This window comes from Sorex araneus, chromosome X, assembly GCF_027595985.1.
Source record: "Sorex araneus isolate mSorAra2 chromosome X, mSorAra2.pri, whole genome shotgun sequence".
Lineage (NCBI taxonomy): Eukaryota > Metazoa > Chordata > Mammalia > Eulipotyphla > Soricidae > Sorex > Sorex araneus.
Genome location: NC_073313.1, coordinates 361102284 through 361115025, shown reverse-complemented (window position 1 = coordinate 361115025; position 12742 = coordinate 361102284). Strand labels below are relative to the sequence as shown.

Genomic DNA, 12742 nt, shown 5'->3' with positions numbered 1-12742 from the left:
CAGGTGGGCCGCCGGGGTCACGTGACGGGAGCCGCGGCCGGGCGGGGCGTCGGGCTCGCGCCTCAGCGCCCCCTGGCGGGCCCCGGAGGAAGGGGCGCGATCAGGGCGCGGGATGCAGCCCCGGTGCTCCAGCTCCCGTGCACTCACGTCCACCCCGTACACACGCAGCCCACGAATGTTGAGTTGTTTTTTTTTTTTTTTTTTTTAGAAAAAAACCCAAGTGTCTTTATTCCTGGAATAGTTTAGTACGGCGGAGGAGTTCTCGGCAGAGCCCGGGCGGCCTAGCACCAGCCTCGCGCGCCCGGCCGGGAGGGAGCAAAGGCTGCGGAGATGCTCCTCGGCAGTGCAAGTCCGGCAGAGGGCGGCCAGCAGGCCAGCAGTCTGAACCAAGGGACCCGAGTGCCGAGCCCGCAGCGCCCCGGCTCGCCTGCTGCGGGGGCCCGGCCCCGTCTACGCCTGCTCCAGCTCCAGGTCCCCGTAGAGCAGGGCTCCGCTGAAGATGGTCAGCGGCTCCTCCGAGTGCGCCAGCTGCCCGGTGACCAGGTCGATGCACACCGTGTCCCCGGCCTGCAGCGGCAGGATGAGGCTGAAGACGCCCAGCGCGCCCGGACTGGGCTGGCTCTCGGCCACCGGCTTGTTCTCCAGGCCCTCGGGCTCGTAGCCCCCCGAGTCTATGCGGGCCACGCCCAGGTTGGAGCGGGACAGCACAGCCTCCACTTTCTCGTGCCGGTGCCCGGTCAGCACCGCACTCAGCAAGTAGCGCCCCGCCACCGGCGCGGTGAACACACCTAGGGGCAAGGCAGCGGTCAGTGGCAGAGGGCAGGCGGGCACTGCTGAGCCCGTCCCAGAGCTGGGGGGGAGCACCCATTCCCAGGAGGCCAGGGACTGGGGGTGAGGGGTTCTCCCCGTTCTCAGGCTGTGCAGATCAGCGGGTGATCCAGGGAAGGAAGGGAAACAGGAGTCCAGAGGGGCCCGGGATGGCCACAAGCCCAGGCTTACCAGTGACCGGATCGTAGTAACCGCCGTCATTGAGCAGGACTCTGTCGAAGGGCACAGTGCCCGGCTCAGACCGGGGCAGGCTGAGGGCAGCTGAAAAGGCCACCCGGGGCCCAGAGACGGCTGGTGCGCCCTCCACTCCTGTGGGGTGCAGCGGGGTGAGTGTGGGGGTCTCCAACAGGGATGCCCAGTCCCCTTCCCGCCCATCTCCGCCGGCTGCCAGCCCGCTCCTGTTCCTCAGCCTCCGATGAGATGCACTTACCCTGCTCGCCTTGGGGGCCTGTGGGGGGAGGAAAGGGCAGAGTCAGAGGCAGCTGGGAGGCCGCTCCCTCTGCACTAGGCGCGATGCAGACCGCAAAGGGCCCCCGGGGGGTGGAGAAACTTGGGGGACACCAACCCCACCCCCACCTCTCACACCTTATACAACCCTGGAGGGCTCAGCCTGAGTAAGTTCTGTTTTGATTTGGGTGACCCCCAGCGGTGCTCAGGGCTTTCTTCTGGCTCTGCTCAGGGATCACTCCTGGCAGGGTTCAGAGGACCATACGGGTGCTCGAAACTGAAGCTGGGCTGGGGCGTGCCAGGCAGGCGCTGGGCCCTCGGTGCTATCACTTCTGACCCTGAGTCGTCAACATGACCCGCCCCCCACTTCTCTGTGGAGACCAGAGTGAGCCTGCAAGCCTGGGCTTCCCTGGGGGGTGGACAATAAACCGGGCAGCAGCCGGGATTTCAGCCCACGTACCCGGCAGCCCGACAGGGCCCTGCTGTCCATCCTTGCCGGGCGATCCTGGAGGTCCAGCAGGCCCTGGGGGTCCCTGAAGTCCTGGAGGCCCTGGGGGCCCAGCCACACCTGCAGGCCCTGCAGTGACAAAGCTAAGGTGATGGGGAGGCAGATGGAAGTTTCTAGAAGGGGACGGGGGGGTGGTGGTGGTGGATGGGAGAGGCTGTTCCCCCAGCCTCCTGCTGCCCTGCTGGACACTGGGCTGGCAGAGCAGCACCCCACCCCCACCCTCCTGGGGTGTCTGGCAAGCTGGGGCCAAAGCAAACCCATTGGATGTATATACAGCTCGTGCCAGGCAGCGCAAGAAGGAAGCAGCAGAGGTGCTGGAGAGGGAAGGGGCCCAGGAGGGGTGCGGCCGCCCTCACCGGTGAGGTCCTGGAGGCTGAGCTGGTGCAGCCGGTCCTCTAGCAGCTGCACGGAGCTGTTGAGGGCACCCAGCCGCCGGCCCAGGCCCGCCTGCCCCCCGAGCAGCTTCTCCAGCAAGGCCGCCTGCGTGTGGCTGCTGCTGTTGGCGTCGCGCAGCCCGGCCCAGAGCCCGGCCACGTGTCTGGAGAGGCCTTCGCGCAGGCCCTGCAGTCCCCCGGCCACCGTGTCCAGCCGCTCACAGACGCCCTCGAGCCGGCCCAGTCGGCCCTCGAGGCTGGGGCACTGGCTGGTCTGAGCCTGTCCCTCCTCCAGGCCCCGGAAGCGCTCCTCACTCTCCGCCGCATGCTCCGCGGCCTCCTGCTGCAGCCGGTTAATCTCGGAGATGATGCGGTCCTTGGTGGCACCCAGGTCGGCCAGGTCGGCGCCCTGGCCCTCCACGGCCGTCTGGAGCTCGTGCAGGGAGTCGTTGAGGGAGCTGAAGGTCAGAATCACCTCCGAGAGCTCCCCCTGCAGGGCCTGCAGAGCGGTGCCTGAGCTGCCGCCGAACACGCTGAAGCCGTCCAGGGGCCCCCGGCTGGGTCCGCCCGTGCCGGTGCCGGTCCCCGGGCCCCGGGGAGGCAGCAGCGGGCAGGAGCAGCGCTCCACGCCGTCACGCAGGCGGCCCAGCTCCTCCTGGACCCCGCCGCAGGCCCCGCAGCCCTCCTCCCCGCGGGCCTGCAGCAGCGCCTCCAGGTGGCCCAGCCTCGTGGCCGTGACGTTCAGCCGCAGGGCCAGCTCGGCGGCTGCCTCCTCCTGGGCGTCTGCCCGGCCCTGGAGCTGCCCCACGGCCCGCTGCAGTCCCTCCAGCGCCTTCTGCCGGGCCTCGCCGGCCACCTCCACCTTGTGCAGGCCCGAGCCCAGCAGCCGCAGCTGCCCCTCGCTGTCCAGCACCCTGTGCTCCAGGGCCCGGAGGCCCTCGCTGGCCTGTGCGTCCTCCCCCGGGGCCCCCGCGCAGAGCTGCCCACAGGCCTGCACAGCCCCGGCCACCTGCTCTTCCAACACATGCAGCCGCCGGCCCAGCTCCCCGCTCACGTTGGCCAGCCGCCCCTCCAGCTTCTCCAGCTGGCCCCGGGCTGCTGAGGGCAGCCAGCGGACCAGCCCCCCCGGACGCCCGGGCCCCCTCTCCTCCTGCTCGTCGGAAATGCCCAGGGTGGAGTTGAATCGGTCCTCCAGGTGGGAGAGGCGAGAGGCTAAGCTGGTGTAGCCCGGGGGGTGACCCCCCTGGCCTGCGGCGCCTCCCAGCTCCGAGCCTCGCCAGCCCACCGTCACCGAGCCGGCCACCGAGTCCAGCCTGCGCTCCAGCTCGGCCAGCCGCCGGCCCAGCTCCGGAGGGCAGCATTCCTGCGGGGCTCGGGGGCCCAGGGCCTGGCCGGCCAGCTGCCGCTGCCGCTCCTCCAGCGACGCCAGCAGCTTCTCCAGGGCCCGCAGCCGCTCCCGGTCCTCCTGCTGCTGCCGCCGAAAGCCGTCCAGTCCCGCCAGGCACACGGAGCAGGACTCCTGCAGCCGCCGCTCCAGCTCCCGCAGAAGCTCCTCCTGGGCGCGGGGAGGCCCGGGGGCCCGCTCCTGGGCCCCACGGCCCCCGTCGGCGCCACCCCCGTGGTGGTTGTTGAGATGGCCCAGCTCCTGGTCGTGCGTGGAGACCCGGTTGTCCAGCAACTGCAGCTGCTGCTGGATCTCGTGGAGGGTCTCGTGCACGCCTGGGCGGGCAGCGGCGTCTGCGGGCTGCTGCCGCCCGTTAAAGGCCGTCTCCACGGCTTTCTGGACATCTTCCGCCAGGCGCCCACTCAGGCCCTGCAGCACTCCCCGAAGGCCCTGCAGGTCCTTGGTCAGGCTCTGCACTTGCTCCTCCAGCTGCTGCACCTTCTCCGACTGCCCAGGACCTGGCAGAGAGGGGGAAGGCTCAGAGCCAAGTGCTCACCTCGCTGGTCCTGCCCTTCCCAGCCGCAGCAAGGGTGGAGGCTGAGGCTGCTCTGGCCACTCCTGGGGACGGGGGGGGGGGTGTGAATTAGGAGCTCTGGGCAAGCAGAGACAGGAGGGAACTGCATTCACTGAGCGTCTACACCCGTGTGCACCTCCTTCTTCCCCCAGCCATCAGGCAGATACTGTGGGCGTGTCCCAGTTTTCAGACTGAGAGAACCAGAGAGGTTCTGTAACTGGGCCACGGAGCACAAATAAGTGACCGAGCCAACATCAAAACCCTGGTCTGACCACCAGCCAAGCCCTTTCCATTGTCCACGGTGCCACCTCACTTTCCGGAAATGACACCCTCATCGGTGGAATGGGAATGACATTCCCTGGCCTCCCTCGCCAGGCTGTCAGGGTGAGCAAGCAGAGTGGGAACACGGGGGCCCGTGAGCCCCGCCACAGTGGCTATTCCTGGGACAAACAAACGAGTCTCCAGGGCGAGCCTGTGAAGGCTCTAGCTGGACGGTGGGCGAGTCCACCGGAAGTTCCTGTTTCCATAATTACTGCCTGGCCAGTCATCTCCCTGGCAGGTCAACACAGCACGTCTGCAGTGCCAGGCACACAGGAAGGCAGTGGGGACAGCGGCATTGTGGGACCTGCAGTCTCCGGGGCCCACCAAGGGGCCTGGGACTGCAGTGGACTGCAGTGCATGCTAGGACTTGTAGTTCCGGCCAGGGGCCCTCAGGATCAGGCATCTGGAGCAACGCTGCTGCAGCTGTTCCCGGCAAGGAAGTTTCCCCGACACATGTGGGCGTGTGTGAGCACATTCTCTTGAGGTCTTTTTCCTCCGGGTCTCAGTTTCTGCTGCACACGTGCACATACATACACACACACACATATGCAAAGAGGCAGACCCACGCACATGCACGGAGACACATACACATGCATGCAGACACACACACACACATGCACGCAGACACACACACATACACGCAGACACACATACACCTGCACACTTTTATGCACGCATGCACATTGATGCACTCAGGCACAAAGCCTCCAGGATTTCTCTGCCTCCGTCCCTGCCCAGCGTCCCCACCTGTCTTCCCAGAGGCGTCCACACTCACCTTCCCCGCCAAGTCCGCTCAGGTGGTTGCCGGCACTGGAGCCGGAGAGGTTGGGGCGGGCCGGCCGGGGGCGGGGGGTGGCTGCTGCAGGGCTGAGCGCGGGGGCTGAGCCCTCGGCACAATCATCACCCCCGTAGCCCTGGCAGCACCTCCACTCCATGTCCGTCACCGTCTTGTACGCCACGCGGTATCGGGGCCGGAGGAAGCTGCGGTACCTGCAAGAGGCAGCAGGAGCTTTGGACACCCCCAGTCTATCGGGGACCCGGTCGCTTTCCTCAACTGTGGGGGGCAAGGAGGGGTGCCTATGCCTCCCAGCTGTCCAGCTTGGGGGCCCCCCGACTGTCCAGCATGTGGCCTTGCTCAGTTGACAGCTGTCAGCTTGCTGGCCCAGAGCCACCAGCAACCCCCCGCCCCCCCCCCCCACCCCCGTTCTTCCTCTCTTTGTCCCGTGCTGAGATCTTGGACTCTTCTTGCGTGTGGCTGGGCCAGAGAAGTATGCGGGCACTGGGGGTGTGGCCCAGGTGAGCTGTCCCTCAGCTGCCCCCCTGGGCCAAACATGTCCCGGGGAGACCAGCGGGGTGCCTGCCCTCGGTGGCCATCTCTGTACAGGTGCCCCCTTGCCACCCACCTCTGAAACACCCAGAACCCCAGAAACACCCCCTCCTCCCCCACCCCTGTGCTGGGGCTCACGTGACGCTGCGGGAACACTGGGGCTGTCCCCAGCCACAGGGCTGGTAGTCGGGCTTCACGACGGTCTCCACGCCATCCTCCAGGACGCAGCTCACCGTGCGGCTCACCACGTAGGCGCACCAGTTTCTGCGGGAACCAGCACCTCTGGGCCCAGAGCCAGAGACGCACACACACACACACACACAACCCAGAGTGAGGCTGGGGGCCCGAGGGAAGGTGGAACGATGAGGGGGTTTCCATCGGGAGCTGAGGCTTTGCGGGGACAGTCCCGCCCCCGCCTTCCTGCGGCAGGCAGGGCTGATAAAGCCGGCTCAGGACTGGGAAAGGGGTGAGAAGGGTCTCCACTACCAGCTGCTCTCAGGGGACGCGTGGGCTGAGGGGTGGCCTCTGAACCCCCCCATTGACTCCAGTGGTCCCTGCCACTTCCCATCCATCCCCAGCTCCTGAGTGTCCAAGGATCCTGGCTTCCACCCACCCTTCGGGGCAGCGGCTGGACATTGGCGGAGAAAGAGCCATTGATGAGTGCCTCCCCGCCCCCGAGCGTCGAGGCCTCATTCATGCCGGCTGCACGCAGGAGTGACTCGGGCGACGAGGTGGGTGGAGAGGGGATCCATGCCTGAGGAGCGCGGGGCTGGCAGGAAGGCCTGGTCCCTGCCCCGGGCGGGGGGCAGCCTTGGGCACCCAGTGGCAGGTCCCCTCTGCTGGTCCCCGGGGGAGCGACGGGGGAACCTCGCTATTCCCAGGGCCCCAGAAAACGCCCTGCAGGAGGATGGGCGTGTGAGGAGCCGCTGATGGACGGCTTCCTCTCCCCGTCCCGACTGGGCTGCGGTAGAGCCCAGACAGGGGGGCCTGGCAGAAGATGGGGTGAGGGCACCCACCGGCTCACCCGCGCCCCACCTCCAGCGTCAGGGAAGTCCCCGGCTCTTACCTGTGGCGGCTGGCAGGCCGGGGGGCGCTCTGGGCCTGGGGTCCTCCAGGGCTGAGGGTCCTGCCACCCCCCGTGTAGAGACTGTAGCCACGAGGGGGGTAGCTGGCGGCCCCCACGGCCGTGGTCAGCAGGCAGCAGAGGTAGCAGCTCCAGAGGGCGCGGGGGGCCATGGTGTGGGGTCCGCAGTGACCCTCAGAGGCACATCTCGGCTGGGCCCCAGCTTCCTGCCTGCAGCCCCCGGCCACACGCTCCCGGGCCGCCCGGCCTGACCCTCTCCCCCTCCTCTTTCCTCCTCAGGCTCCGCTGCTGCTCGTCCCTCCCTCGGTTCCTTCCGCCCTCCTCTTCGCCTCTTCTGAGGGGCGTCTGTTCTCCAGGGCGCTGGGACACCGTCCTGGGGCCTGCCCCGGGCTCTCCTCGGCTCTCAGGGCCTCCTCCCCAGTGACCGTTCCCCGGGGTGACAGGGCTTTGGCCCTGCGGCTGGGCTGTCGGAGTGGCTGTGGGGCGGGCCGCCTCCCGCCTCCCTCCCCGCCTCGCTCCCCTCCCTTCCCCCCTGTCTGGCTGGCGGTCGGTCGGGCCTCCCCTTCCTCCCCCACCTCTCCAACCATCGCCACATCTGCTTCTTGTTAACTCCGGGAAGGGGGGCGGGTGGTGGGGGGGAATGCGGAGCTGCCGCGGCCTGAGGCCAGTCTCAGATGGGCCACAGAGAGCGGGGCCAGGGCCAGCACCCAGGAGGCCCCCCGCTGGCCGCGTAGACAGGGAGCAGGAGCTCTTCTCTTCGGGGGGGACTGGGCCAGCTCCCCCTGGGGAACGGCCCAGAGCAGGAGGGGACAGCCTGCCAAAGCGGGGAACATCCTTCCGGTGGTTAGAGATGGGAGATTCCAGCCCAGGGAAGAGACTGGTCCAAGGTAGCACCAGCCTAGAGCAGGGCTGAGAGAAGAATCCAAGTGCAGGCATGAGGATGAGGGCCCGAGCCACAGGACAGAGGGGAGGGCGCTTGCCTCGCATGTAGCCGACCGGGGTTCGATCCCTGGCATCCCACAGGGTCCCCTGAGCACTGCCAGGAGTGATTCCTGAGTGCAGAGCCAAGAGTCATCCCTGAACACTGCCAGGTATTGCCCAAAAAGAAAAAAAAAGTGCCAGGAATGAGGGAGAAAGGAGGGAGGGTTCTCGGCCCTGGAGGAGAAGTCAAAGCACTCGTGGAGGGAGGCAGAAAGGAAGGAGGGAAGCAGGAGGCGGGGAACTGCCTCTCTGGGGGAGAGGGGCATTCCCAGTGATGCCTGGGGACCAGGAGGTGCCAAGGCGCAAACCTGGGACTCCCACATGCTAACTGTTCCTCCAGCCCTTTGCACTCCCTGACCCCCGGACCCTTGTTGATTTTTGAAGGGTGGTGGTAGTGACCTTTGGGTCACCCCCAGTGGTGCTCAGGGCTTCCTCCTGGCTCTGGACTCAGGGCTCACTCCTGGCAGTGCTCAGAGAACCATGTGCAGTGCCAGGGATGGAGCCTTATTGGCTGTGTGCAAGGCCAGCACCTGAACCCCTCTGCTTTCTCTCTGGCCCCCAAACTCTTGTTCTTAAAAAGGACAAAGCTGGGGGCTGGAGTGATAGCACAGCGGGTAGGGCGCTTGCCTTGCACGCGGCCGACCCGGGTTCGATTCCCAGCATCCCATATGGTCCCCTGAGTACCGCCAGGGGTAATTCCTGAGTGCAGAGCCAGGAGTGACCCCTGTGCATTGCCAGGTGTGACCCAAAAAGCAAAAAAAAAAAAAAAAAAAGAAAAAAAGGACAAAGCTGGAGCAATAGCACAGAGGGTAGGGCGTTTGCCTTGCACGTGGCTGACCCAGGTTCGATTCCCAGCATCCCATATGGTCCCCTGAGCACCGCCAGGAGTAATTCCTGAGTGCATGAGCCAGGAGTAACCCCTGAGCATCGCCAGGTGTGTCCCAAAAAGCCCCCACAAAAAAAGGACAAAGAACCGAGGGATCCAGGCTTGCCCTGGCCAAGAAGGGTAAGGGGGAGGGCGGGGAGCAATAGACGGGGGACCAGTCCGGGTGGTGCTGCAGGAAGTGTCACGGCTTCTGTCTTGGGTAAGGAACGCAACCACATCCCCCCCATCGGCCTGACCGGAAAACTCCTCTTGAGATGACAGCATCTGCCTGCTGGCCGCCACCATCTGGCCGCAGTGCGGGGCTTGGGAGAGAGTGGTCCTTGTGTGTGCGTGCTGGGGGGACACCAGGACGCAGGAGGCTGAGGACTGAGACAGAGGGGAGATGAGAGCGTGAGGGGCAGGCTCGGGGGAGGCAAGCGCAGAGAGAGGAGAGGTTGGGAGCCACGGGTGCGGCTGGAAGAGGACAGAAAACTCCCACGAGGCAGCAAGGACAGTGGCAAGGGTGCAGGGTAGAGCGACGACGAGCTCTCAGGGAGAAGCAGGTCCACAGAGTGGAGGGGGACAAAGGGACAAGGGTGAGGCTTCAAGCTGGGAGAAGTGTCTGCCTCTGTCTCTCATCCCTAACATGGAGCAACAAATTCCCTCCTGTCACTCATTCGTTCTCAGTGCTCAGAAATGTTGGCTCTGACTGGTGTCCCTCTCAGGAAAAGGGGGGACAAAATGTCAGAGAGGACAGTGTAGACGCAGTCTGGAGAGGCTCAGATGACTGGCACAGAGCTTGATTCTTGGTGGGGGGCACACCCAGCGGTGCTCAGGGGTTCCTCCTGGCTCTGCATTCAGGAATCACTCCTGGCGGTGCTCAGGGATGCCAAGGATCGAACCCGGGTCGACCACATGCAAGGCAAGCGCCCTCCCCTCTGGACTGTCACACCGGCCCCTGGTTCCAAGCTTTTGAGTAGGGACCTGCATGTGCAGAAAGCAAGCAAACTGCCAGCAAGGGCTAGGAGCCAAGAGCTAGGGTACACGGGGGCGGCGTGCGGGGGGCCCCTCAGAAGAGCCTTTTGGCTTGGAGAAAATTCCATGACTCCTGGCGGGGGCGGATCTGTTGTCTCTGTGTGTGTCCCCAATTCCTTCCACATCCGGCCCTGCAGCACTGGTGTGGCGGGAGCGGTGACTGTGGAGAAAGAGAGGCCCGAGGAGCACACAGACTGTCTGGGCAATGAGCTAGATTCAGGCAGACACCAGAGAAGGTGCCAACATTTGCACAGGATGGGGGGGGGGTGCAGAAGAGGAGGTGTGGCAGAACCAAGAGCTTGGTTTGGACACAAGCAGGTTAAGATGAGAGCATTAGCACACAACAGACCCGGGTTCGCTCCCCGGCATCCCATCTGGTTCCCTCGAGCACCGCCAGGAGTAATTCCTGAGCATGAAACCAGAAGTAGCCCCTGAGCACCACAGGATGTGGCCCCCAAACAAGCCAAACAATAACAAAGACGAGAGCACTACAGGGTCACACAGGAAAGGCTTGTTCGGGAGTGGTTGCAGTGGGCGAGAGGGAGCCTGGTTCTGGGTACCTTTCCGGGCGATAACTGGCAGCCATGAGGATGGAGCCCACCAACTCTCCATGGTTCTCAGGCCTGCGAGGAAATCTGGCGAAAAGGCTGGCGAATAACGTGCCGGAGGCAGCAGCAAGGAACGTTGTGGCTGCCCCGCGCGCCCACAAGCTCGGTGGTTGGCACAGACCGGGGAGATCCTGCCCTGATGTTGCCACCAGTGAAGGGTTCTGGGCTCAGAGTCGGTTCTTGGCCCTGACCCCGGGCAGGGAGCAGGGAGCACCCCCTCTCCTCCCCACAGGCGCCCCACTCCCCATCCTGGCCTCCAGCCTGAGTTTTCTTTCCCTCTTCATCCCCCTTCTCCTCTCTCTTTAGGGGCCTCTGGCGACCTGAAAAGTCATCCCGACCAGACTGTCATGGCTCTGTCGTCACCCAGGCCCGGGCCCACCCCACCCCCCAAGTTTCTAAATCTGTTGTCTATTTTAAGTGTGTCAAGTCAAAAATGTTGGCTTTGAAATCTAATTGCAGTAGGTTGCATTTCATTTAGTCCTGGAGTTGGGAGCCAAGACAGCGAATGTGTGTGAGAGCGCCCGCAGGCCGCGGCTCTGAGTTCACTGGGAAGCTCGAGTAGCCGGGCGAGCGGCCGGCAGTGGACACAGGTGAAGGGAGAAGGTGGGGGTGCTCCTGGAGGTGGCTATGGTAGACACCCACCTACTCCCAGAGCATGGAAGAGCCTTCCTGTAACCAGAAAGGGTTAGTCTCTGGGGCAATAAGACAAGCTATATTGGGGGCTGGAGTGATAGCACAGAGGGTATGGCATTTGCCTTGCACGCGGCCGACCCAGGTTCAAATCCCAGCATCCCATATGGTCCCCTGAGCACCGCCAGGAGTAATTCCTGAGTGCAGAGCCAGGAGTGACCCTGTGCATCGCCGGGTGTGACCCAAAGACCAAAAAAAAAAAAAAAGACAAGCTATATTTTGTTTGTTTGGTTTTTATTTGGGGGCTATACCCAGAGATGCTCAGGGCTTATTCCTCGCTCTAGATTCACAAATTACTCCTGGTGGTGTTTGGAGGATCCTATCGGGTGCCAGGGGTTGAACCCGGTGAGTCACGTGCAAGGCAAATGCCTACCTGCTGTACTATCGCTCCCGCTTACAGGACAAGCTCTGTTTTGTACCTGCTCCAAGAGGGGGGCTTTTCTATTGCCAGTGGACACTCTCTGCTACCTTAGGGGACCTTCCTTCATTCCCTTGTTGCTGACTGAGCCCTGAACTCTTGGTTGTGGGGCCAGCTTAGCCAGGGATTACCTGCAAATCAGGAACATTTTCTGTCTAAGTTGCTAGAGTGGGCGGGGGCTGAGGGGGAATAAATGTGAACTCGGCTTTGGGTCATGCCAACCCTCCTGAGCAAAAATCCAATCCTGGGCTGGAGAGATAATATACTGGGTTAAGTGCTGCCTTGTATGTGGCTCACCTGGGTTCGATCCCTAACACCACAAAGGGTCCCCCAAGCACTGCCAAGGAGTGATCCCTGGGCACAACCCCAGGAGTAAGCCCTAAGCACTGCTGGGTGTGCCCCCCCTTCTCCGCCCCTGCGCCCCCATCCCAGAAAAAAAAAATGTCCAATTCTTTTTAAATGTGTATGATTTCTTTCCCTCTGTTAAAAACAAGTCACTGGGGGCCTGGAAGGGAGCTGGCAGGGTGGGAGTGTATGCCTGTTATGCAGAAGGCCTCACGTCTGACCCCTGGCGCCACAGGCCCCCAGAGCAGCGCTGGGTATAACCCTGACGGTTCCCAGCACCAAGCATCACCGTCCTCTATCAAACTGGGCGGCACACACAGCCAGGCTGCAGACTGCCAGGAATAACCACCAGCCACTGCTTGGGAGACTCCGAAACGAAACCAAAAACAGGCCCCAAATGGAGTCATTTATGCTTACCCGGGTCACCACACTAAACAAAGAGTTTCTGCCTGACCCAGGAATGGCAATTTTTTTCTTATTTATTTTGAGCTCAGGCCTCACTCCTGTCGCACTGGGGGGCCCTAGGCGTGGGGTGTACTCTCGCCGGCCACAGGAATCTTAGATCAGTCAGGACCACCTAGTCCTACTAGTGAGGTCATCCATCCAATAAATGGCTGCCCACCGCCACTCCACATTCTGCTGAGCGTGGAACTTGTCCCCCTCCTTCATGCCTAGGTCTGCCATTGTCGCTTCTCCAAGCTCCTGTCTGTTGGACACGATGCAGCCCTCATCACGAGCAGCTGGAGAGAGCCAGCGAGATCTTGAGAATGCGCGCAGTTCAATTTTATTGCTGACCCCTTCTAAACCTTCCCCCAGAACTTTAGGGAATGATTTCTCTGGAGTCATGGTCCCTTTTTCCCAGGTTTTGTAGCTTTTTTTTTTTTAACTCCTGAGTCTAATTTTTGCTTCACATCTTCTTGAAGACATGGCTGTATGGCACACTGGTCATTATC

At 63.4% G+C, this 12742-nt stretch overlaps 1 protein-coding gene across 1 annotated transcript; it reads right to left on the bottom strand.

Moving 5' to 3' along the window:
• Positions 1-214: 214 nt before the first annotated feature.
• Positions 215-7275, bottom strand: EMILIN1 (elastin microfibril interfacer 1). Its single transcript, XM_004618957.2, has 8 exons — positions 6830-7275; positions 5902-6027; positions 5212-5426; positions 2140-4059; positions 1736-1852; positions 1259-1276; positions 1000-1137; positions 215-788 (listed from the first exon to the last, which is right to left on the bottom strand). Exons 1-8 carry the CDS (start codon positions 6997-6999, stop codon positions 451-453), a joined length of 3042 nt encoding a protein of 1013 aa, XP_004619014.2. The 5' UTR covers positions 7000-7275; the 3' UTR covers positions 215-450.
• Between the last annotated feature and the right edge of the window lie 5467 nt (positions 7276-12742).

Excerpts from the sequence above, each read along its gene's own strand:
- EMILIN1 (XM_004618957.2), bottom strand. The coding sequence starts at position 6,999 with ATGGCCCCCCGCGCCCTCTGGAGCTGCTACCTCTGCTGCCTGCTGACC. Across the intron at positions 1,853-2,139 it reads CAGCCTCCAGGACCTCACCG|GGCCTGCAGGTGTGGCTGGG; the intron begins GTGAGGGCGGCC and ends TTGTCACTGCAG. Across the intron at positions 789-999 it reads TTACTACGATCCGGTCACTG|GTGTGTTCACCGCGCCGGTG; the intron begins GTAAGCCTGGGC and ends CCTTGCCCCTAG.